We start from the raw sequence: 24975 nt of genomic DNA on the forward strand, positions 1-24975 counted from the left end.
AGATTTATTATCTGCGTCCAAAGATATCGCGCTCTCGTTACGATTTTGTAATCATTTCTCAAATAATTATCGAAGTTAACGGGTTGCAAGATGACTGAGAACTACGCTGCTGTGTTACACGGAGCCAACGACGTCAGAATCGTGAGGCTCTTTTTACTATCAATATTAATTATATACAAAATATTTAATATGTGTATTTAAATTACTTTATATTTAATCTTTAAAACAAAGACATTAAATTGTTTTATGTATAGCCTCTAATTACGTCCAGCTTGTCTTGCGAGTGCACACATGTAGAATGTGTCTATAATTGTGTTCGAAATTAACCTGTGTTTATAAAATTTAAAACCATTGTGTTGATGAATTAATTGATACAGTAGTAGTCATAAAGTAATGAAATTTTTTACTTCAATTTAGAGCCTCTTCTAACTGTTATATATCGTCCTTAAGCTTGGATCCTCTGGATGCAAGCAGCGCAGAACCGATCTTTGTGGCGAGGCTTGGGGGAGACCTATGTCCAGCAGTGGACGTCTGTGGGCTGACAGAACAGAAGCTTGACAATTTGTTTATTTTTTATTTCCAATGAAAGTACCATAAATGAACTACGATCTATTAAAGACGAGGAAGAATATAAAACTCTTAATTGAACACAGTAGAAAATGAAAAATTAGTTAAATAAAGTAAATATGATAAGATGACTAGTGTAACAATTGCGACATTAGCAATATTTACAAGGCAAGCTTGTATTTGTGATTTTATTCGTCAATATAAATGTAAAAAAAAACATACTACGCATACTAACTGTTATATAATAAAAACAAATACAACAAACTGAATTATAATTTTATTTTTACGTTGCCTTATCACATTGACCTTTTGAGGAATGATAATGGGACGATATATTTTGATGAAAACTTTCATAGAGCTGTTATAATATAAAATTAATAGTTTTTTTATTATTATTTACTACTTATGTCATTTAATTTCAGGAGAAAATTCCAGTGCCCGAGATAAACGATGACGGTAAAAGTTTTTTTTTTTTTAATTTGAGATATTCGAAAAACGAGAAGTTTCCTTCACACTTAAGATCGAACCCTCGAGTGTATTACACAATAAGTAATTAAGTACACAAGTACTGTCTTATACTTCCAACTGGAATCCATGTCTATCAGGAAATGTTACTATTAGCTGTACGAAGTGTAATCTGGAATGCACCAACATTTGGGAAGAATCATTAACACGCTTCTATTAACATGATCTGTATCTATTTCACAACTCCACAAAAAAAATTCGTTCTTTGTCCTAACATTGAAACTAGGTTTTTCCGATTAATTATTCACAAAAACGAAAATAAAATACCTTTTTTGGTATAAAGTTTGCTTTTGTGATAGTTATAGTAATAATACTCATATTTAATTTTTTTTATAAATTTTAATTAATTTTAATACTTTCAAAAAAACCGCGCTATCAGAGTGGGGTGTTTACACAGTGCCCCTAGATGGCACTCGAGTCATAAACAGCGATCAGTGAATAACGATGCTGATGCATTTTGTTTCATATGTGGTCAATTTATTAAAGTTCAAAAGCAAACTGCTTCATGCCATGTATATTTTTCTCGTCTAATTACGATCTAAAATATCGAAATTTTATGTTTCGCAATCAAATCCAGATTTGGTGTTGACCCGTGAATTTTTTATGTAAGAGACATTTTTCAACGCACCAATTTAACGTTCGATTTCCTTGAAAATATGCTCACGTGTAAATAACATTAAAATCATTTTATTACTTTAATATTCTGACAAGGATCAGCAGGATTAAATTGTTTTTAATTTATATTTTTGGCTTATTATTCAAGAGCGTTTTTGTAGTATATAACATTTGTCGTTTGTTGTTGTATTTTTATAATAATAATATTATTTTTTTATTGCCTAGATGTGTGGACGAACTCAGAGCCCACCTGGTGTTAAGTGGTTACTGGAACCCATAGACATCTACAACGTAAATGCGCCACACACCTTGAGATCTAAGGTCTCAGTATAGTTACAACGGCTGCCCCACCCTTCATACCGAAACGCATTACTGCTTCACGGCAGAAATAGGCGGGGCGGTGGTACCTACCCGTGCGGACTCACAAGAGGTCCTACCACCAGTAATTAAGCAAATTATAATTTTGCGGGTTTCATTTTTATTACACGATGTTATTCCGTCACCGTGGAAGTCAATCGTGAACAATTGTTAAGTACATATTTCATTATAAAAATTGGTACCCGCCTGCGGGATTCGAACACCGGTGCATCGCTATATACGAATGTACCGGACGTCTTATCTTTTAGGCCACGACGACTTCATAAAGCCTGTTTATTTCCAATCCATAATAATAATCGTTATTACATGAGATTTAATATATACTAGGTAATTTCTTTTATTTTCTTTTACTCGCTATAGTTACTTTCTTCAGTACCATTGATAGAACCCCTTCTCGGGTAAAGGTTAGTCCTTTCCACCTAGTTGTCTGTAATGTTCATCTTTTGTCTGTGCGTCTTGCTATATGGTTCTATTTTTACCTAAATTAAAATGTTTTATTTTTGACGCAGAGGTTTTAATAAAGATAGACTGTGTCGGCATATGCGGTTCTGATGTCAAGTTATACAGCACGGGTACGTGTGGAGCGGATGTTATCGACAAACCGATTGTCATTGGTCACGAAGGTGCCGGAACTGTGGTCAAGGTTATATAAATTATTACATGAATATAACGCTAATCTTCTGTTTAAAGCTGCCCTTAAATTTTAAGAATCCCTAAAATAAGTAGTCGTGGATATTAATTAGTTTGACGTGTTGAACGTTATATTCTGGGTGGGTTAACCATGTTCTGGTACAATTGTGCTGTATTTGCCGTATTACGAATAACCTATTATGATAGATACTCAGGAATGGTCAGAATTCAATTTGGCATTATTTCGAAGTAGCTGCAGTGCGCGCTCTGCAAGTGTTCTTTGGAAACTTCGACGATATGGATTTTTTTTTATATTGCCCTTGCAGGCATAAGATGATACGGCCCACATGATGGTGAGTTGTTACCGTCACCCATGGACTTTAGCAATGCCAGGGGCAGATCCAAGCCACTGCCTACCATTAAGTACTCTCCACAAGCCTCGTGTGAAGAACGAGATGTCATAGCGCTCGGGAAACACCGTAGAGGGGAGCTCATTCCAAAGCCGGATGTTAGCTAGCTGTGAATGAACACAGTGACTCCGGGTAGTATGGATGAACTCTACTCCGTTGAAGGGCGGTGCGATGGTAGAAAGGAGATAACGGAATCATCTCAAACAATTCCTTAGAGCATTCCCCATGGATCATACGGTATAAAATACAGAGGGAACTGAAGACCCTCCGCAGACCCAGAGGTTCCAAACGATCCGTGATAGTGGGATTATCGACAATCCGAATGGCCTTCTACTGTATGGAGTCAAATGGAATATCAATTATTCTGTACCTAATGAAATGAAACCCACATGAATTTGTAAATTACGTACCTAATTACTAGCGGCAGGACATATTATGCCTATTTTCGCGATTTATATAGGTATATCGATCATCACATGATAACGAAAAAAGGTAATACATATCGGCAGGTAGGAGACAAAGTAAGCAGTTTGAGAGTGGGCGACAGAGTGGCAATAGAACCGACGCAGCCCTGTCGGTCCTGTGAACTGTGCAAACGAGGGAAGTACAATCTGTGTGTGGAGCCACGTTATTGCTCCTCGATGGGCGCTCCGGGAAACCTATGCCGTTACTACAAGCACGTCGCCGATTTTTGTCATAAGTAAGTTAACTGTTTTTTGTATTTTAAATTCGTTACAAAGATTATCTATACTAATCTATACTTCTATACTAAGATTATAAAGAGGAAAGATTTGTTTGTTTGTTTGTATTGAATAGACTCCGAAACTACTGAACCGATTTGAAAAATTCTTACACTGTTTGGAAGCTGCACTATCCCCGAGTGACATAGGCTCTATTCTTTTTAAAAAAAATTAAGGAATCCTTACTGAAACTCCAACAATGTTACGAAAACTGGTGGTAGAATCTCTTGTAAGTCCGCGCGGGTAGGTACCACCACCCCACCTATTTCTGCCGTGAATGCGTTTCGGTTTGAAAGGTGGGGCAGCCGTTGTAACTATACTGAGACCTTAGAACTTATATCTCAAGGTGGGTGGCGCATTTACGTCGTAGATGTCTATGGGTTCCAGTAACCACTTAACACCAGGTAGGCTGTGAGCACGTCCACCCATATAAACAATAAAAAAAAATTGAAAAATATTAATTTAAAAATAATAAAAAATTAGAAAAATAATAATAAAATAGATAAAAACAAATATTATTTAAATGAAAATAAAAGTTCAATAAAATAATAAATATTATTCAGGCCTTTCCAGTTTCACCAGGACAGGTGGGCGAGCAAAGGCTCAGCCAAGAGGGGTGGGATTTGCTAACAACTGCCCGAGCGCCTCCGAAGGAGACCTAACAACTCAAGAGCAATTGTTTCGCGAATGAATCTACTACCGGATCGGAATCGCGACCCACTGAGAAGAACCGGCGAGAAACTCAGCGGGCTGATGCATGGGTTAGGTTGCACGTCGACCTCTTTGTCGAGTTCGACGAGTACGGTTACCGGGGTCCCTAAGCCTGCCCCTAGTATTAGAGCTAAAGGCATCTAATGCAAAGGTTATTGGATCTGATGGATCCGTAAGGACGTGTCTAGGGCGTCGACGGTGACTGGCTCCTGCATGATCAGGATTCGGGGAGTAGTCAGCGGCGGCAACGATAAGGCGATTATCATGACGCATAGCCTTATCGAAGTATCGTTCCGACGCTGACTTCATGTATTTCCGAATTGATTCGAGGCCCAGGTCGTCGTGTAGGTCAACGTTCCTCACGAACCACGGAGCCCCGATGGCTAACCTGCAAAAGGGGGATTGTAGGGATTGGAGGGTGTCTATGTGTGTGCGGGCCGCGTGAGCGAACACCACACTCGCGTAAGTCATGACGGGCCTTATGCAAGTTTTGTAAAGTGTCACCTTGTTCCGAAGGGACATTTTACTCCGCTTACAGATCATGGGGTAGGCGAGTTTTGTACTGACTTTAACGTATTATTGAAATTCGCTTAATTGATTAAATAAGTAAATTAAGAGATTAGAGAGTGTTAATTAATTTGTTAATTAGTTTATTGTTATTAGTTATTCATTTGTTATATTTAATTAGTTAATTGTGTTAATTAGTTTGTTAATTTAAAATGCGTGGTTTGTTACATTGTGGTGAAGCTTGGGGAGGCCCATGTGAAACAGTGGACTCCTGTAGGCTGAAGGTAATATTAGTATTAGTTTGTTAAATCTGAAGATTTGGAATAGGGACTGACTCTGAAAAATGTGCAACTTCTGCAACTAAAAAAAAATCAATTTTCTTTTTTTTACCGACTCTTTTTAGATGTGTATTATGTAATTTAGTATAAATAAGCAATCAGAAATATCCGGTTCCGATCATTTTGTTCAAAAATAGCTTCTTAGGTTTCTGTTTGTTCTTCTATTAGATTACCAGATAATCTATCAATGGAGGAAGGGGCAGCGGTCCAGCCGCTCGCCATCGCGATCCACGCCTGCAACCGCGCCAAGATAACTCTCGGATCTAAGATCGTTATCCTTGGGGCCGGACCTATTGGCATCTTGTGTGCTATGGCGGCCAAAGCAATGGGAGCTAGCAAAATTATTTTAACAGGTAGCAAAATATAATTATAACTATTATATTATTATTTATATATTAATAGGTGAAGCAAAAATTTTGTACCCCTTTTTACGAAAATTGCGCGGACGGAGGAGTATGAAATTTCTCACACTTATAGAAAATATAGAGAAGGAGTGCAAAAGGTTAATATATTTTTTATTTTAATTATTAATATTTGCCTATACTGTAAGTCTTGGCGAAATCTGTGATTATAGAAGTAAGTCTTTGACAACAGAATTATAATAGTGTACAAACTTATAATTTCAATTAATCATAGTCGAATTTCGACTACCGGAGGACCACTAGTTTATTAAAAACTTCCAGGTTATTTAGGTGGAAGGACATATTGTAAACTGTCAACAGTTGTCTATACCTACCTTTTTTTTTTTTTTTTTGTCTATACCTACCTAACGGTGCTTTTAGGTACACCAAGAGGTCCACCACCATCGGTCATCGTTCTCGTGAAACCCGTTGCTTGCGACGAAGGGCTCGGCGAGTAAATTAACCCACAGACACAGCACACTGAGTTTCTTGCCGGAACTTCCCAGTGGGTCGCGTTTCCGATCCGGTAGATCCGGTAGTAGATTCTGCGAAGCACGGCTCTTGCTAGGGTTCGTGTTAGCAACAACGTCAGGTTTGAGCCCCGTGAGCTCACCTACTAGTTTGGTGAATCTAGAATAACTCCTCGATGTTACTAGAATAGGTAGTGATTCTGACGGGATTTACGTCCAGTAGACCAATGAAATTACTGAAATAGCTTTAGTACAGTAACAACGTTGGTAGTATTCAGTAATTATTTCTTCTCTTGCTAAAGATAAGTCGACGAGCTTACGGCCACCTTGTATTTGGTTTACAGAAGCCCATGCCATCTCAACGTGACAAAATTAAGTCCACGCCGTGTACAACGACTGTCGCATCTTTTAAACTGGCACACGTAACTACTATAGTCGTGACTGTTATAAGTTCGAAGACTGTTTGAAGTCGTCGTGGCCTAAAGGATAAGACGTCCGGTGCATTCGTATCTAGCAATGCACCGGTGTTCGTATCCCGCTGGCAGGTACCAATTTTTCTAATGAAATACGTACTTAACAAATGTTCACGATTGACTTCCACGGTGAAGGAATAAAACATCGTGTAGTAAAAATCAAACCCGCAAAATTATAATTAATGTTGTGTAATTACTGGTAGGACGTCCTGCGAGTCCGCACGGGTAAGGTACCAACACCCTATCTATTTCTGCCGTGACGCAGTGCGTTTCGATTTGAAGGGTGAGGCAGCCGTTGGAACTATACTGAGATCTTAGAACTTATATCTCAATGTGGGCGGCGGCCTTTACGTTGTAGATGTCTATGGGCTTCAGTAACCACTTAACACCAGGTGGGCTGTGAGCCCGTCCACCCATCTGAGCAATAAAAAAAAACCTTTGCCTATTCCACCAATGTCATTGATCTTACAGACGTAGTTCAGTCACGTTTAGACGCGGCACTGGAGCTGGGAGCGGATAACGTCCTCCTCGTCCGTCGGGAGTACACCGACGAGGAGGTTGTAGAAAAAATTGTGAAGTTGCTCGGTGACCGCCCGGATGTTTCAATCGATGCCTGTGGGTACGGGTCGGCGCAGAGAGTCGCTTTACTGGTAAGTCTCTATATCGACGCTTGAAAGGCAAACGTGACTAAGCGACAATAACTGCTTTTTACATAAATGATAGGCAATAAGCATATACGACGCGCAAAAAAAAATTCTAGGTCTATTAAAATCATTTCAATCTTACAGATAGATTCGTTAAAATAGATTTTTTTTCAGGTATTTCAACTTTAAATTAATCTACTGTAAAGTTCACGCAATGTCGCTTAGTCACGTTTGCCTTTCAAGCGTCGATATGTTATTTTTTTTATTTTTTTTTATTGCCTTTGTAGGCAGACGAGCATACGGCTCACCTGATGGTGAGTGGTTACCGTCGCCCATGGACTTCAGCAATGCCAAGGGCAGAGCCAAGCCGCTGCCTACCGCAAGTTATTTTATTTATGACCAGTGAACCCGTTACGCTTCGGTAACTGTTGCTAATTGTACGAAGAATACACTTTTTTGCTAGTGTTGCGGCATATTGCAAGCGGATACGTAACAACCACGTAACAACACTATACTGTCCATTTCTGTCGCAAAACAGTCTGTTCTAGTTCGAAGGGTGAGGATCGTTTTCCGACAAAATTTAGATTTCATCCTAAGGTCCCAAGGTAGGGAGCACCATTCTCACTGGGTTTCGGTAACCACATAGCACCAGATGAGTCGTATGTCCCTCCCTCATCCGTTTACACAATTAAATAAACTGTTAAAACTAATTAAAACAACCACTTTAACTGCTTTCCCATTAAATCATATTATACGTCATCTCTTCTCACGCACTCACACTCTTCTCTTGCACATCCTTTCTCATAGTCCACCGGTCTTTTAGGACGCCCCGTGCGGCTTCAAAATACAACCCATATTTTCAAAGTACTTCATTAGGTTGTACCATAAAAATTCATTCGCAAAGCAGCTGCTACCCTTGAGCTGTTAGGTCTCCTTCGGAGGCGCTCGGGCAGCTGTTAACTGATCCCGCCCCTTCTGGCTAAGCCTTTGCTCGCCCACCTGTGCAGGTGAAACTGGAAAGGCCTCCGGGCCACCAGTAATATTTCAGTCATAAAAAACAGTAAAAATATAAAAAAAACATGATGCTCATTTTTGAATACGTCTCGTCGTTTGTCAACGTGAGGAGTGATATGGCTTTATCCAATTCCAGGTGACCAAGACAGCGGGCTTGGTGCTGGTGGTCGGCATAGCTGACAAAACCGTGGAGCTTCCGCTCTCACAAGCGCTGCTCAGAGAAGTTGATGTTGTAGGGTCCTTTCGTATTATGAACACGTACGTAGCGAATTTTATTAATCTTGGCAGTTTGTTTGAGCAGATCTACCTTGGTTATTTGTGGTGGTTGATCATATGCATTACTATTTATGCAAGGTATAAGGGGAAGAGGTCAACCGAAGAAGGCATGGATGGAGTGTGTGAATGACGATATGAGAGAGGGATGGAGTGTGTGAATGACGATATGAGAGAGAGAGGAGTGAGTGTACAGATGACGGCTAATAGAAGAGAATGGAAGAGAAAAATTAGCAATGCCGACCCCGTCTAGTGGGCCTAGGTGGAGAAAAGGAAGAGAAGAGATCATATGCATTACTATTATATTCAATTATATTGATTAAACGTGAAAAACTCGTGCAGTGAAAAATGAGATTTTGACCTCAAGTCTAAAGGTGGGTGGCGACATTCGCGGTCTATGAGCTCCGGTGATTGTTTTAGACCAATTGAACTGTGAGCTTGTTCGCCTATACATACATACAAAAAAAAATTATAAAATGACATGTATCTGTGCCAAATGAATGCTAAATTTCAACATTTTCATGCGCCTCTTGTAAGGCACGCATAAGGCTTCAATGAGACTATTTGTGTACAAGGTAGGCTGTGAGCTCGCCTGCCTATGATCAGGAATACTAAAAAAAATGTGTGCACTTCACACGTAGTATAAGCGGGACCTTTAGAAGTATTCTATCTCATTCGCTTACAAACTAAATTATGTGTCTGTCCCTTTTTCGTTCATCGAGTTTCAAATCACAGCGGTGCTAAGGAAGCTTCGCTGTGAACACTCGTGAACAAACTTAACATCGGTTTCCCGAATGAAACTTTTAGGGATCAATTGCCTAACTGAGAGCAAATTATTTGGGTTTCAATTTATATTTATTGACGCCGTAATGCAACACGAAGGCAACTGGCCGCCCGCGCCTCCCGGCGTCATCTCTCGGAGTCGTTGACCGCAAGTTTTACATTGCGCGGAATGCTAAAAGTTATTTTGTGCAATATAGTAAGCTAGCTCTAGTAACCAGTTAACACCAGGGGCACCGTGAGCTTGTCCACCCATCTAAACAATAAAAAAAAAGTTTCCTTCGGTCGTGACGCGAAACATTGCAGGTACCAGCCCGCCCTGGCCGCCGTGTCCTCCGGGGCCATCCCCTTGGACCAGTTCATCACTCATCGCTTCCCATTGAACAAGACCAAAGAAGCACTGGATTTAGCCAAATCCGGTGCCGCCATGAAAATACTCATACACGTGCAAAATTAAAACACAGTTTCGTAACAAAATCCTTGTTTTATTTCATCAAAACATTAACTAATATACATTAAAAAAAATTACATCGATATAATGCAAAAGAGATTTATTATTGTTATTCAAAATGGCAGATGCACGAGAGTACGCTTTCTGGGTTATATTTTCGTTAAACACCCTGTAAGTGATCAAATTGGTTTGACAAATTTGTCAAAATTTACGTTTTCATCAAACAATAGATTAAAAGATCAAACCAAAGATCAAAGAAGTTTATTTTAACTTGCCCGTAGATTCGGTTTTCTCCTTGCCGTAGACTGAGATCTTGTTTGACAAACACACCCATATAAGTTCAAATTTGTTTGTCAAACACGCCGTCAATCAAGATTTCCATCAAACGCGTCAAACAAACCTGCATACTGTCAAATAATTTGACGAACACGTAAAATTTGACAAACAATTTGATCGTTTACAAGGCACTTCAAACAACAATTTTAAAAGTGAAATTTTATTTTAGGCTTAAAATTTTTATGATCTAGATTAGATTTATGTAGTGGTAACAGGGGGTGTCGCGAGCACGGGGTGTTGATCCCCGCCCCACGCGGCGGAGACCTCGCTGCTTGTCAGGCGACTGCTTCTCACCAGGTGAACCGACCACACATCAAAATATGTCCAATTGACATTCGGTGGCTAATTACTATATCCGGAGTCCATTTGGCAGTGATCACGAAAACTATAAACATTCGTAACAATGCTGAGTGATATTGATAAACACAACAGATTTTATGAAATCATGTAAGCAGCTTGTTGTTCTATGGTTTTTTTTGTTGTTGAGATGGGTGAACGAGCTCAAAGCCCACCTGGCGTTAAGTGGTTACTGGAGCCCATAGACATCTACAAAGTAAATGCGCCACCCACCTTGAGATATAAAGCTCTCTGCTTCACGGCAGAAATAGGCGGGGTGGCTACCACCAGTGAGTTTACCTGGGGATATCGGGGAGATGGGATTACGTCATCGCTCAAAAATATAAACTCGTCGAATATTCTACGTACCTATTATATCAGTCATAGGTCTTATTGTTAATAAATATAAAGTTGAAGATTCTCTGCCAGGTCAGAATGAGGAGAGCTTGGAGGGCTTGAGGACGCCGGGTCGCGCGTGCAGGGCGGCGGCGGCGCGCGGCACCGGCATGCTGCCCAGCCCGCCGCCTGCCACACATTATTGTAAATGTTAATGTCACTGTACTATATAATACTTCAATAGCTTGAATATTCTTTGAAACCAGTGTTTTGTGAGTTACATTAATCGAATAAAAAAAATCTATACATATAAATAACATTGGAGTGTCTGTTTGTAATATTGTAATAGCCTTTTTACTACATGCATATGAATATATATACGGTACATATACCAAAATAACATTTTTTACAATTTTTGTTTGTCTGTCTGTTTTTTCCGGCTAAACTCCGGAACGGCTGGACCAATTTTGACAAGACTTTCATTGAGAGGTAGCTGATGATATAACGAGTAACTTAGGCTACTTTTTTTAGACTAACTCCACTCATCCGTCCACTCATCCAAGCAATAAATAAAAAAAGCACATAAGAAGGGGGGTGAGAGGCTGCGACAAGACAGTTAATAAAGCAACGAGTGCAGGTGGGCACGCACCCGCCGCGGCGCCGCCCCGCCCCCCGCCCCGCCCCCTGCCCCGCGCCGCGCCCCGCCCCCCGCCCCGCAGCACGCTACTCAACGCTTTCTTCTTCGCAGACGACGGCGCTTTCCTCTTGTACCTGATAGGAAAAGTGTAAAGGTTACTTTTAAAAAATAATAGGATGAATGATATCACAGCACAGGATGGCCCATCTGTCCACAGACTCTCGCTCAGGTCACTAATTTATTTTCATTTTATTTAGTTTTGGAGATGTTCTTCATAATACATATTTAACTGAATTGCAGGCGGTTTTGTTCTGTAGTTAAATATTTATAGTATTGTTACGCGGGTAAGAGTAACGCCATCTATCGCCGAATAATCGAACGAATATCACAGGATCTAGTAGCGCCCAGAGCGCTCGAGAAGTACAAAGCCATCTATTGACATATCGCGGAAACTACTACTAGAGACGTGTAGAATATTCTCGATAATTCTAGGGATGAGGTATCGGTTATAAAAGCGTTGTAGGGGTGCCGCGCAGTCAGTCAGTAAGCTGAACCACTCGAAGCGAAACAGCGAACGGATCACCTGAAGCGAAACGGAAGAAGTGAATTGAGAGTTTTAAAGTGTTTTTTGAGTGCTTTAAGGTGTTTGGGAAGTGTTTAAGTGTTCTTAGTGTTGAACACAGTTTTTAGTTCTACTTTGGTGAAATTTTATTTATCCTGAACCCTAGCGCGTATTAATATTTGTAGTGTTCGCAAGCACCTAACCTATTATATTACATAAGCCATTACCTCTTCCTCACACCGGCCTTATAGTTCCACCTCGCACGGCCGCTCCGCGCGGAGGTGTTGGTCGGTTGGCTAGGTCCGGGCCGGGACCACTCCGATTCAGATCCAGACGTGTTTTCGTCATTTTCTTTTTCCTCAATTGTTTCTTTTTCATACTGCTTTTGCAATGCTGTACAAAAACAATAAATAGCATATGATTTATTTATGGTTCATTATTATTGATTTATTTGATGAAAAATTTGTACTGCGCACGACCCGTCATAGAACAGCGACACGTTACGAGATCTATGAGTAAATTTAGTAGCATTTGTAAAATATCTATCAACTTATGCGTGTTGTGTATATACGTGGTTTTTACATTGTTAATTATTTTTTGATGAAACTTTTATTACATCGTCTCAAACTTTTTGTCTGTGTGTTGCATGTCGCGTGACGGTCGGCCGCGGATTAGTGTAGTAGACTATTACTCATTTGTGCCAGTGCTGCACGCTATTTTGTTTTTGTTTTTGTCAGTGTTTAATGTAAATGTTGTTTGTCAGAGTTAAAAAATGTTGATAATGTGAAAAAGTTTCACTTTTTTTCATAAAACCACACAATACTTTTTTTGATGCCTGAGAAACACCATTTCAATGATAGTCGTACATAATTATTATGATCTTCGATTTACACAATAAATGAACTGTCAGTCTCCCACCGACCCATGGCGGAAATGAACTGACCTGTCTTCTCGTCTGCGTAGGCGGCCGTGACCCGCAGCAGCGCGTCCCCGAGGCGGCGGCGCGCGTCCAGCGGCAGTTGCGGCACGCGCTGCAGCTCCTGCGGCGTGCGCGGCAGAACGCGTGACGTCATGCGTAGCGCCGCGTCCGCCAGCGTCGCGCCGCGCTCGCTGCCCCCGCACACAGACGCGTCAGTGGGGGCCGTAACGTATAGCAAATACACACCAGTAAAGGGCGACAGTTCCCACTCAGAACAACTAGTTTTTCGTATACCGTATGACACATCTGCGGCACATCTCACAATCCCTACACGTTCAACGTCGGTCGAAGTGATCGAAGTTATAATTTACTAGTGGCCCGCTCCGGCTCCGCTCGGGTCTTTAACAAAAATTTCAACGATATTTGACGTTGTTTTATTTTTTTAAATAAAAGAACACTTATTGCGGCATAACTATAATAGTTAGACATTACTTTCGTGACATTTTATGTAAATAATAATGTGTTCTACAAAGTCGTAGTACATTATTTTATTCTATCATCAATTGTTTTCGCAGGTCACGCGATGTAAAGAATATTCTAGGCAATTTTTTTACACCTTGGGTTACATTATTGGAGTTTTAGTAAGGATCCCTATTTTTTGCCAAAAAAGATTATAGCCTATGTCACTCGGGAATAGTGTCGCTTCCAAACAGTGAAAGAATTTTTCAAATCGGTTCAGTAGTTTCGGAGTCTATTCAATACAAACAAACAAATCTTTTCTCTTTATAATATTAGTATAGAAGTATAGACGAATTTACCAAATTTTAAAATTTCTTTTTTCCTATGTAATTTCAATGTAATTGTTGCACAAGATGTATTGAAGACGACTTACCGACACACTTCCACCAGGTCGGCATAGCACCTGAGCTCGAGCTTGGCCAGCGTGGAGTCCAGGTCGCTGGCGGGGGGCGCGGGCCGGGCCTCTGCGGGGGCTATCGTTAAGCTGTTCTTGTCAGTTGTCTTCGACATCGGAAACACTATGCGGATGCGATTTTTCATGAGCCTGTAAACGAAAGAGGCAGCTCAGGCCGGCACGTCTCACAACGCACGGCTTTTTTTTTCCTACCTAAGCTGATAGCCTTGAGAGGCTATATCAGCGGAACCTTAACTAGTAGGTGAGCTCACGGGGCTCAAACCTGACGACGTTGCTAACATGAACCCTAGCAAGAGCCGTGCTTCGCAGAATCTACCACCGGATCGGAAACGCGACCCACTGAGAAGATCCGGCGAGAAACTCAGTGGGCTGTGTCTGAGGGTTAATTTACTCGTCGAGCCCTTCGTCGCAAGCGATGGGTTCGACGAGAACGATGACCGGTGCTTGAGGTACCTAAAAGCACCGGTAGTGGATCGGGAAAATCCGAAATGACGTGTTAACAACGCACGGCGAGCAACCGCCTATTTACTTCTACTGTGACGCAATACAGTTGAACGTTCAGTCTCAGATCTGTAGTTAGGTCGCGGCAATTGTTTGTTACCACCAAACAAGTATATTTTAATGACAACTAATAAATTGGTCCGACGAAATCCTGATAACTTGGAAAAATTAATAGTTGTAGGTCACGTGGAAGGGAAGAAGTCGAGAAAGGCTGCCAACCAGGTGGACAGACATTGTCAAGGAGGCCACAAACACCAGCGTCCCAGGCGCCATTAAGCAGGCCGAATGCAGGCAACATTAGAGGAAGCTGGTGCAAAAACTGGACCAAGGTGGGCACGATCCTCAGTAATGAGGAAACGAAAGAAGAAGTTGCAACGTAAAAAACAATTTGAATAAAAATACCAGCAATTAACATGAGTTCCCCGCACAGAGCGTGCGGCGCCTGCGGGCGGGCGTGCGGGATGACGATTTGAAAAGTAAGTGCCCGTTCACACATGGCCTCCATTTTGTCGAATACCCTTTTTTTTTCATCGATGTAGCATGGAGCTGTATTAGCGACTTCACATACGGTACAGTATTCAGTATACAGTAAAAAAAAAACCGGTCCGGTAAATGATGACATTCCGTTTTGTCATCGAATACTGGATGAACGGAATACGTATCCGTCATGCTTCCGTACAATTTTTTTACCCGATAGAAACTATGCGGGGGTGAGGGGGCGGCGGGCGGTGCAGCTAGACAAACAAGTTTCATCCTGGCAGATTAGCGGCGGTATACTACGAATTTGCTTGTGAACATCGTATCCAGTAATGACAGATACGTTGAACGTTATACGGTGCCTATGTGTGAATACAGCCCACTGAGTTTCTCGCCGGATCTTATCAGTGGGTCGCGTTTCCGATCCGGTGGTAGATTCCGCGATGCACTGCTCTCGCTAGGGCCAGTGTTAGCAACACTCCGGTTTGAGTGAGCTCACCTACACACGTTAGGGTGAAGCTGAAATAGCCTCACAAGGCTATCAGCATAGGTAGAAAAAAAAAATGAACAAAGCATAATTTTTTGTCGTATCCGTTAAAACGGGTACCGTATACACAGAGACTGTGTGAACGTAGCCTAAGGTTATATTCTTAAAAAAATCATTTATTCTATCCTGGCCGCCAGACGCCTCACGAGACCTCCGTTCGTGCAGTATACTCCACAACAACCCAGCCTCGCGTCCAACAGTGCGGGTACTGACTTGTCCGCGTTCGGTCCCAGGTCGATGTATCCGCTGGCGAAGTCGTTGTTGACGACGATCTTCTCGTACAGCACCCCTCGGACCACCAGCAGCCGCAGCAGGCGCTGGGCGTCGCTCCGGTCCCACGACTTGCAACTAAAGCATTCAACAACTATCACTTGGACACAAGTTGGATCAGAATTTATAGATTTCCTTAATTAGCCAATCTTAGGCCTTAGGGTAGGAACTGTCTTGCCTAATTACTACGGAGCAGCCATGCGTTCTAGTTGGAGCGATGCAACAGCCGATATGCAGTACAATTGAGACCTCACTTCATGTCTCAAGGTTGCGGTATTCACGTAGTGGTCACGTCTGAACTGTGGAAGTCGTCGTGGCCTAAAAGATAAGACGTCCGGTGCATTCGTATACAGCGATGCACCGGTGTTCGAATCCCGCAGGCGAGTACCAATTTTTTTGATGAAATACGTACTTAACAAATGTTCACGATTGACTTCCACGGTGAGGGAATACAACGTGTAATAAAAATCAAACCAGCAAAATTATAATTTGCGTAATCACTGGTGGTAGGACCTCTTGTGAGTCCGCGCGGGTAGGTACCACCACTCCGCCTCTTTCTGCCGTAAAGCAGTAATACGTTTCGGTTTGAAGGGTGGGGCAGCCGTTGTAACTACACTGAAACCTTAGAACTTATATCACAAGGTGTGTGGCGCATTTACGTTGTAGATGTCTATGGGTTCCAGTAACCACTTAACACCAGGTGGGCTGTGAGCTCGTCCACACATCTAGGCAATAAAAAAATATACGTCTATGGGCTCTAGTAATCTCTTAACAGGAGATTCCGTTCGCTCATCAATAACATAACAAAAGACGATAATCCGTGAGTTATTCAGGGTGGGAAGTAGCGGTGCGGGCGCTCACAGTGCGTGCACGGGCGAGTCGTGCAGCGCGGCGAGGCGCTGCAGCTTGGAGCCGCGCAGGGCGGCCGCGAGGTGCAGCAGCGTGAAGCCGTTCCGCGACCGGGTGCCGGCGTCTCTCACCGCCTGCACGATCTTCTTGCAGTGCTCCGTCACGTCCACCGGCTGAACGACAAACAAAACGCCGGGTGAAGTATCGTGCGTCCGGCGCGAGTCCGTGCTAGAGCCGATCGGTACCAGAATCACGGGTGAGCTATAATCGCGTAGACAAAATAAAAACCCAAAGACAATTTCATGAAATCTTGCATAAACACATTCAGGTTTTATAAACAACAATCGATCAGATTGCCCGAGTAGGACAACTGTTCAGTGGAAAGTCCTCTTTTAGTACCAACTATACGAGGGCGAACAATTGTAATTTCAGCTCACGGCGAGTATTCGCCTTCACTCATGGACAACAGCAATGGCAGAAGCAATGCAAACCCACAGCCTGACGATGTCAATTATTTCAAAACGCGATTAAACGACGTAAGAGTTCATTCTATAACCGGATAGTAGGTACATGATACCAAAGTTATTGGAAAACGCACTGTGGATGAGCACATTGATTCCAGGTTGTATGAATACTTTTTCGATGGCGGGTAATGCGATCGTAAAAATGAGAATTCAAACCAATACCCCAGATAACCTCACTATGGAATATATTGTAGGTACAGAAACAAATAGCCGAAGTCTGCCCAGAGGTTCCAAAAAGATCAGAATATCGTCTAAGTAAAGTTAGCCTTACACATAAACTGCAGTTGTGATCTCGAAATGCTGATATCGTAACTTAAGTCGATAAGTCGACGGTGAAGAATCTACCGGTACTGTATAATAACCACGAGCAGCCTATCTGTCTCCGTATAACAAAAGTAGTGATTCGAGCTTCCCATTACGTTCTTAGAAAAATATGGAGAAACGCAAAGCACAGGTTTAATCCATCTTATTTTTTTTCGAATTTTGTTATTTATTACGTCTTCTACACAATGAGCCATGTTATTGCCTTACAATATTCTTTATGTACGTTAATCTAAAATGAATTTCGCTCTCTAAATTAGTTATTTCTTAAAATAAAGACACATATTTAAATTTTATAAGAGAATAAAAAATGCTTTATAATTCACTAAAACAAGATGTACATGATATTTTTAAAATAAACATTATAATAATATGATAATATAGTATACATATTCATGCAATATAAATACAGAAGTACATGCAAATAGCTTAAGGAAAAGCGTTTATTTGTTATTGCTTATCTACTATTACTGACGAAGTGCTGCGGGTGAAAAATCTCACTGGCAGCTGAGGAAGTCATTATGGAAACCGAAAGTATGTTAGTTGGATATACATAAACAAACTTGAAGCCCGACACCAGTAAATTAGTAGATAAGAATTAGTAGATAACAAGCTCACTTTTGGGCAGACCAAGACCTCAGCTCGGGGTTCGTGCCGGTTAGTCTACTAACCTCAACTTTTCCACCAGGCTCTTTACTACTTGCTGGTGGTAAGGCGTCCTATGAGCCCGAGTACTATATCAGTCGAGAAGCAGTGATGCAGTTTGATGTGAGAGAGAGCCGTTACACTACAATTAAAACTTAGGCCTCAAGGTGAGTGACCGAATTCACGTTGGGACGTCATAAGCTGAGACCTCTTAGCACCGGGTGGGCTGTGAGCTAGTTCGTTCCGCAATTTGATAATAAAAACTTTTTGCTGGATCGTCAGTCTATACACTGTTGTCGAGAATGAATCTGGTGAGTGCGAATCAGTTGTCTGTTGAGAGTAGCCAGGCCCGGGACTCCTTGCTGTGACCGCCACACTGTAGGAGCAGTCCGGGGACCACTGCTGTTCCACAGTAGGTTACCAGTTTGAATCGAACGTTACCTAGTATCAGACGTTAAAGAGTTCAAGCGAAGTCAGGGTCAATAGAAAAGGAAACTCGGTTGTTCTGGTGACACAATGCACCGGAAAAAACTTCTCTTGAAAAAATATTTTGTGGGCGGGGTACGTACCTCTGTGCGTTGTGTCCGCAGACAGTTGTCGCAGGCGGCAGGGTGGGCAGGGTTGCAGCGCGGCAGGGTCTCCCCGAGGTAGGCCAGGATGAAAGCGCGGCGACATTCAGTGACACTCTCGCAGAGCTCCACCATACGTCGCAGGTTCTCCTCTTGGACATTGCGCGCTTCTGTCCTCATTTCCGACCTCACTGAAATGTCGTAATGTTACTGAAAGTTGTTTAAATAAATAAATAAATTACTTATGGAGAAAATTTAAATGGAAACAAAGATGTGCGCGGATGGCAATATCATCCATATGCATTAGTGTTCTCCTTTAAACTTGTCCCTATTCTGGTCCTCTTTATCCTAAGGAAAGTTAACAATGTCAAAGAGCAAATGTTGTGACAACCCTACGATAACTTCAGTTAACACAGTAGCATCACGTATTCATAAAATTCTATTATTCAATGCTCACTGTTTAATTTTCGATGTCTGATCATGTCCTGGTAGGAGTAGTAGAGGATGCAGGTGGCCAGTTGCCCGTCCCTCCCAGCGCGACCTGACTCTTGGTAGTATCCTTCTATGGACTTGGGCATGCTGTGGTGCATGACGTAGCGGACATCCGCCTTGTCTATGCCCATTCCAAACGCTATGGTCGCACAGATCTGTCAAGTAAACGAGTACGCTATGGTTTTATTGGCGGAAACGGGAGGAACGAAGTTGTGTGAATTGTTTTATTTTACTTTAGTGTTTCTACAAGTTTAAACGTGTAATAACGGTCGTTTAATAACTGTTTAATATCTGTGAAAATGCACAAATGTGGGATAGTGAAATAAAGCCGCTGGACGTAACTTCTCGGGATCCTCCAAAAAGTCCACTGAAAAAATCTCAGTAAATGACCACCATTTTACTGAGATTATATTTCATCCCATATCATCTCATTTCATTTAATTTCATCCCAGTTGATTAATGTCTTAAAGTAATAATCTTCATTTCATTTCATTTCACTCCATATCATTTTTCATAAAAATAAGAATATAAAGTAAAATAAGACATGGCCTAAAGGTCTTAGTTACCAGGTCATAAAATCAATTAAAAAAAACTACTTTGCGAGTTAAACTCGTATTTATTGACCTGTTGCTGCCGATCCTCGCCACTGGCGGGTCGTGGAAGGCGACGCTTCGCTTCCGGTGGACAGGCAGACGGCAGTGGAATATCAGGAGGGGGAGCTCTCCCTCCTACCCATTTCGCAGTCGTCCGTTACAATAAAAGTCATCGCAATGATGACTGAATCAACAATGGTCCATTGCCGCCGCACAGGAAACAGTAATTGAAGTGATATGTGGAATTTACCACTTTAATCTTGTCGGCGATCCAGGCCGACTGCACGCTCTGCCGCTTGGAGTCCGCGAGCCTGGCGTGGTAGGGGGCGGCCTGCACCCCCGTCTTGCGGAGGTCGCCCGCCAACACTTCGCAGTCTTTGCACGATAAGCAGTATATTATGCCAGATTCCCTAAAATAGAGCGTTTTAAACATGAGGATAAGGCGCCATTTTTTAGAAACTGCATTTCTCTATTAATCATTTTAGCTATAGTGTGCATGGAAGCGACTAGCGCTGAGGTATGTGAGCGGCAGGGCGGGAGAGGTAGACAAACGTCAAGCTAACTCAGTCTGCCGTCGACCACCGCGGCCGTCACACGATTGAGTTGTTCTTGCCAGTTTGTTCCAAACATACACGACTGATTAATTTTATTTCTATTGTCGTGGCGTCTAAAACAACACGACAAATCGGACTTCATGTTTGTGAACGTAAATGTCTTTCGGGTCGCATTTGCATTTTGCAAAGAAATAATGTTTCATTCGATGTTGCGCGGTGAGCGGGACCCACATCCGTCTCCGCTTGCAGACGTGGGGACGATGACTAAATGTTCTTATTAGAGACAGTAGGAAGTCTGGAAGGACTCACCCGAAAAATTCGTTCTTTATGAGCTTGGCGATCTCCTGGTTAATGTTCTTCGGTTTCTTGTGGAAGCGGTAGCGCAGGTTGGGGCGGTCGAAGCTGCACAGGAACCAGCGGCAGGCGGCGGGCTGCACGTGCAGCTGCAGCAGCACGTCGCGGCGCACGCGCGGCGTGGCCGTGGCCGTCAGCAGCACGGCGCGGGGCGCGGGCCAGCGCGCGCGCACCAGCCGCAGCGCCGTGTAGTCGGGACGGAACTCGTGCCCCCACTGAGACACGCAGTGCGCCTCGTCTATCACGAACCTCAAACAAACGACACTCCGTCCGGTGGGGGCCGCGGGCGGGGGGCGCGGGCGGGGGGCGCGGGCGGGGGGCACCGGGCGGCCGGATAGCCTCACCCTAACGTGTGTAGGTGAGCTCACGGGGCTCATACCGGAGTGTTGCTAACACTGGCCCTAGCAAGAGCAGAGAAGAGAAACTCAGTGGGCGGTTTCTATGGGTTAAATCGCTCGTCGAGCCCTTCGTCGCAAGCGACGGGTTCGACGAGGACGGTGACCGGCGCTTGTGGTACCTAAAAGCACCGTTAATGAATCGGGAGGGTCCGTAATGACGTGCTTTGGGCGACGTCGACGGTTTACCATTCGGTCTACAGGATCGGGTATGCAGTTTCCAGCGGCCACGACAAGAGGGTTCTCATGTCGTGCCGCGTTCTCAAAGTGGACGGTCCCTCACCTCGCGAACTTCCCTCTGGCGTCGAGCGAGTCGAGGACGGACTGGAACCGGTCGCTGCCGACGATCTTCTCGGGGGTGACGTACAGCAGCTTGATGGGCGGCTCCTTCATGGACAGCTTGTGGTAGATCTCGTCAGTCTCTGCGAGCGACGTGTTGCCGGACAAGTCGGCGGCCGGGACCTGAGAACGACAGACGGCGTGTGCGGTGTTGGGCTGTCTGAATGCGATATAATCGAAAACTTTCATCCAATTTTCAGCAATAGATGAATTAATACACCTAATAGTGAGTGTTAAGAAAAACCCCTTTTTTTTTTTTTTTTTCCTACCTATGCTGATAGCCTTGAGAGGCTATTTCAGCGTACCCTAGCTTGTGTAGGTGAGCTCGCGGGGCTCAAACCGGAGAATTGCTAACACCGCCCTAGCAAGAGCAGTGCTTCGCAGAATCTACCACCGGATCGGAAGCGCGACCCACTGAGAAGATCCGGCGAGAAACTCAGTGGGCTAAAAAAACCCCACCGACCGGGAGCGGTACTGGGGACGCCGGGCACTGACACAAACATTTAAACATTCAAATGAAATATTTTCCGGCTTTATTATTTACGTATCTTTATTAAATCAATTAAGCTATCGTATTCTGCATTTTACCTGGACTAAAACAGTTTTTATCGGAAACTAATCAGACCGGTGTTTAATGACGGCATTCCAGTTGTGATTTCTGTGGACCTAACCACTTAACATCCAATGGACCGTCAGCGTCACCCGTGAAATGATGTCCTTGTTTTCATGATTTGTGAAGGAAGTAGTTCTCTCGCGGTTGACGACTCAGTCCCATTGATTTCTGAACCAAACAGTCCGCCACCAACAATGAACATTATCAAAGATTATCCCGGGAAGTGTTCGAACTTTTACTGGCGGTAGGACCTCTTGTGAGCCCGCACGGTAGGTACCACCGCCCTGCCTATTTCTGCCGTGAAGCAGTAATGCGTTTCGGTTTGAAGGGCGAGGCAGCCGTTGTAACTATACTTGAGACCTTAGAACTTATATCTTAAGGTAGGTGGCGCATTTACGTCATAGATGTCTATGGGCTTCAGTAACCACTTAACAACTATGTGGGCTGTAAGTTCGTCCACCCATCTAAGCAATCTATCTTCTATCTATATATATAAAAATGAATTGCTGTTCGTTAGTCTCGCTAAAACTCGAGAACGGCTTCACCGATTTGGCAAATTCTGGTCTTGAATTATTTGTTGAAGTCCAGAGAAGATTTAAAAAAGGTAGACAAATTTGAAAATGCTCGGAATCAAATAAAAATAACTATTTTGTTTTTCCCGTCGGACGGATTTCTTTTGTTTGTTTCAAGTTTATTTTACACAAAAGTTTAGGTCTTTTATTTATCGATTGAGGCACTTCGAAGTCTGCCGGGTCAGCTAATGAAAAAAAAAAAGAACTCACGCCGAGCGTCTGCAGCTTCCGGACCTGGTCCATGATGAGGGACTTCAACGGCGATATGACGATGGTGACGCCGGGCGACAGTACAGCGGGCAGCTGGTAACACAACGACTTACCTAAAATCAACAATAAAATATGCTTCAGGAATTTGTTTTATGAACAATTACAGAGAATAACCCTGTGTTATAAAAATTATGTCCGCAAAATGACTGTTGGTAGGGCGTCAGAAGACCGCGCGAGTAATTTTATGAAGTCTCGTGGCCTAAAGGATAAAAACGTCCGGTGCATTCGTGTTGAGCGATGGATGCACCGGTGTTCGAGTCCCAGGCGGCCACCAATTTTTCTAATGAAATATGTACTCAAAAATTGTTCACGATTGACTTCCACGGTGAAGGAATAACATCGGGTAATAAAAATCAAACCCGCAAAATTATAATTTGCGTAATTACTGGTGGTAGGACCTCTTGTGAGTCCGCGCGGGTAGGTACCACGATCCCGCCTATTTCTGCCGTGAAGCAGTAATGCATTTCGGTTTGAAGGACGGGGCAGCCGTTGTAACTATACTGAGATCTTACAACTGATATCTCAAGGTGGGTGGCGCATTTACGTCGTAGATGTCTATGGGCTCCAGTGACCACTTAACACCAGGTGGGCTGTGAGCTCGTCCACCCATGTGAGCAATAAAAAATAAATAAATAAAAAGCACCACGATTCTACCCATTTTCTCCGCAAGCTGCCCCGAGTTCTGGTTTGACATTATACAATTGCGACCTTGACTTCGTATCTCAAGGTAGGTGGTATTTATATATTGTGAAGTCTATGGACAACAAATGCCGTTCAACGCTAGACGAAACTAGAGCTCGTAAATCTGGCCGACACTCGACCCTTATCATTGTAGTAAATGGCAATAATCAGTCTAATCTCGGTCTCAATTCTATAAAGCATCAGTTATCACAAAAGAATATAGTCTAAGAGGTCAAGACTACAAGAAAAGATAAACAAAACACCCGATTTTTGTAAAAAAATATATGGATATGCCCTTATATATCTTTACAGAATACGCAATAGCATGTTATGGAATAATATAATTTGGCTAGTGACAGGTCTCGATGTTATTTAAGCCAGTAGCACAGTGTCTGTGTGAGGACCTGTAAAGATTGTTGTCGAGAGATATTCTCCGTCGAAAAGTAGAAGTAGCTAGAGTTATCTTCGGACACGTAACGACAAAGGCAAGATCTTGTTCTTAAAATGGTCTGAATGTTTTTTTTTTTATTGCTTCGATAGGTGGACGAGCTCACAGCCCACCTGGTGTTAAGTGGTTACGGATGCCCATAGACATCTACAACGTAAATGTGCCACCCACCTAGGGATAATAATTCTAAGGTCTCAATTTAGTTACAACGGCTGCCCCACCCTTCAAATCGAAACGCATTACTGCTTCACGGCAGAAATAGGCGGGGTGGTGGTACCTACCCGTGCGGACTCACAAGATGTCCTACCACCAGTATTGTTCAGAAGTTGTGGGCTGAAGGTGGCGAGGTCCCTTACCGCCGCCGGTCGGCATGAGGACGAAGCAGTCGTGGCCGAGCAGCGCCGCGTTGATGGCCTGCAGCTGGTTGGGGCGAAACTTCGTCAGGCCGAACGTCTCGCGGAATATCTCCAGCATCGGAGCCGAGTGAGGGTAGTTCAGGCCGTCGAACTCACCTGAAACGAGCGCGCCTCGCTACGGTCACCGCAAACAGAGCAGCGTGGACCTCCATGATTATGCTTTTTTTTCTCCTACCTATGCTAATAGCCTTGAGATTTGAGAGGCTATTTCAGCTTCACCCTAACGTGTGTAGGTGAGTTCACGGGGCTCAAACCGGGTGTGTTGCTAACACTGACCTCAGCAAGAGCAGTGCTTCGCAGCATCTACCACCGGATCGGAAACGCGACCCACTGAGAAGATCGGGCGAGAAACTCAGTGGGCTGTGTCTATGGGTTAATTCGCTCGTCGAGCCCTTCGTCGCTAGCGACGGGTTCGGCGAGGACGGTGACCGGTACTTGTGGTGCCTAAAGGTACCGTTAATGGATCAGGAAGATCCATAATGACGTGTTTAGGGTGACGTCGACTGTTCACCATTCGGTCCACAGGATCGGGTATGTAATTTCCGGCGGCCACGAGAA

General features: G+C 43.2%; 2 protein-coding genes across 6 annotated transcripts in view; one reads left to right on the forward strand and one right to left on the reverse strand.

Annotated features, from left to right (window-relative positions):
• LOC114240252 (sorbitol dehydrogenase) lies at positions 1–9953 on the forward strand. 2 transcript variants are annotated; one of them, XM_089736341.1, is made up of 8 exons: positions 1–141; positions 990–1023; positions 2595–2728; positions 3635–3825; positions 5590–5774; positions 7237–7415; positions 8560–8681; positions 9783–9953. In XM_089736341.1, exons 1-8 carry the CDS (start codon positions 91–93, stop codon positions 9931–9933), a joined length of 1047 nt encoding a protein of 348 aa, XP_089592467.1. In that variant the 5' UTR covers positions 1–90; the 3' UTR covers positions 9934–9953. The 2 variants fall into 2 exon arrangements, with proteins under 2 accessions (XP_089592467.1, XP_089592468.1); XM_089736342.1 differs by lacking the exons at positions 990–1023; positions 2595–2728 and having other exon boundaries at positions 76–141.
• Positions 9941–24975, reverse strand: part of Blm (Bloom syndrome helicase) — a 21947-nt gene continuing 6912 nt past the window's right edge. For all 4 annotated transcript variants that reach the window (XM_089736337.1, XM_089736338.1, XM_089736339.1 and 1 more), the window contains 15 exons: positions 24358–24513; positions 22813–22925; positions 21362–21540; positions 20639–20932; positions 20026–20185; positions 19148–19337; positions 18691–18881; positions 16644–16804; positions 15726–15860; positions 13946–14116; positions 13078–13244; positions 12362–12527; positions 11585–11706; positions 10969–11124; positions 9941–10648 (listed from right to left, as the gene is read on the reverse strand). In XM_089736337.1, coding sequence (XP_089592463.1) covers positions 11030–11124; positions 11585–11706; positions 12362–12527; positions 13078–13244; positions 13946–14116; positions 15726–15860; positions 16644–16804; positions 18691–18881; positions 19148–19337; positions 20026–20185; positions 20639–20932; positions 21362–21540; positions 22813–22925; positions 24358–24513 — 2300 coding nt within the window. In that variant the 3' untranslated portion in view covers positions 9941–10648; positions 10969–11029. The remainder of the gene's footprint in view (positions 10649–10968; positions 11125–11584; positions 11707–12361; positions 12528–13077; positions 13245–13945; positions 14117–15725; positions 15861–16643; positions 16805–18690; positions 18882–19147; positions 19338–20025; positions 20186–20638; positions 20933–21361; positions 21541–22812; positions 22926–24357; positions 24514–24975) is intronic.

Source organism: Bombyx mandarina, chromosome 21, assembly GCF_030267445.1.
Source record: "Bombyx mandarina strain Sakado chromosome 21, ASM3026744v2".
NCBI lineage: Eukaryota > Metazoa > Arthropoda > Insecta > Lepidoptera > Bombycidae > Bombyx > Bombyx mandarina.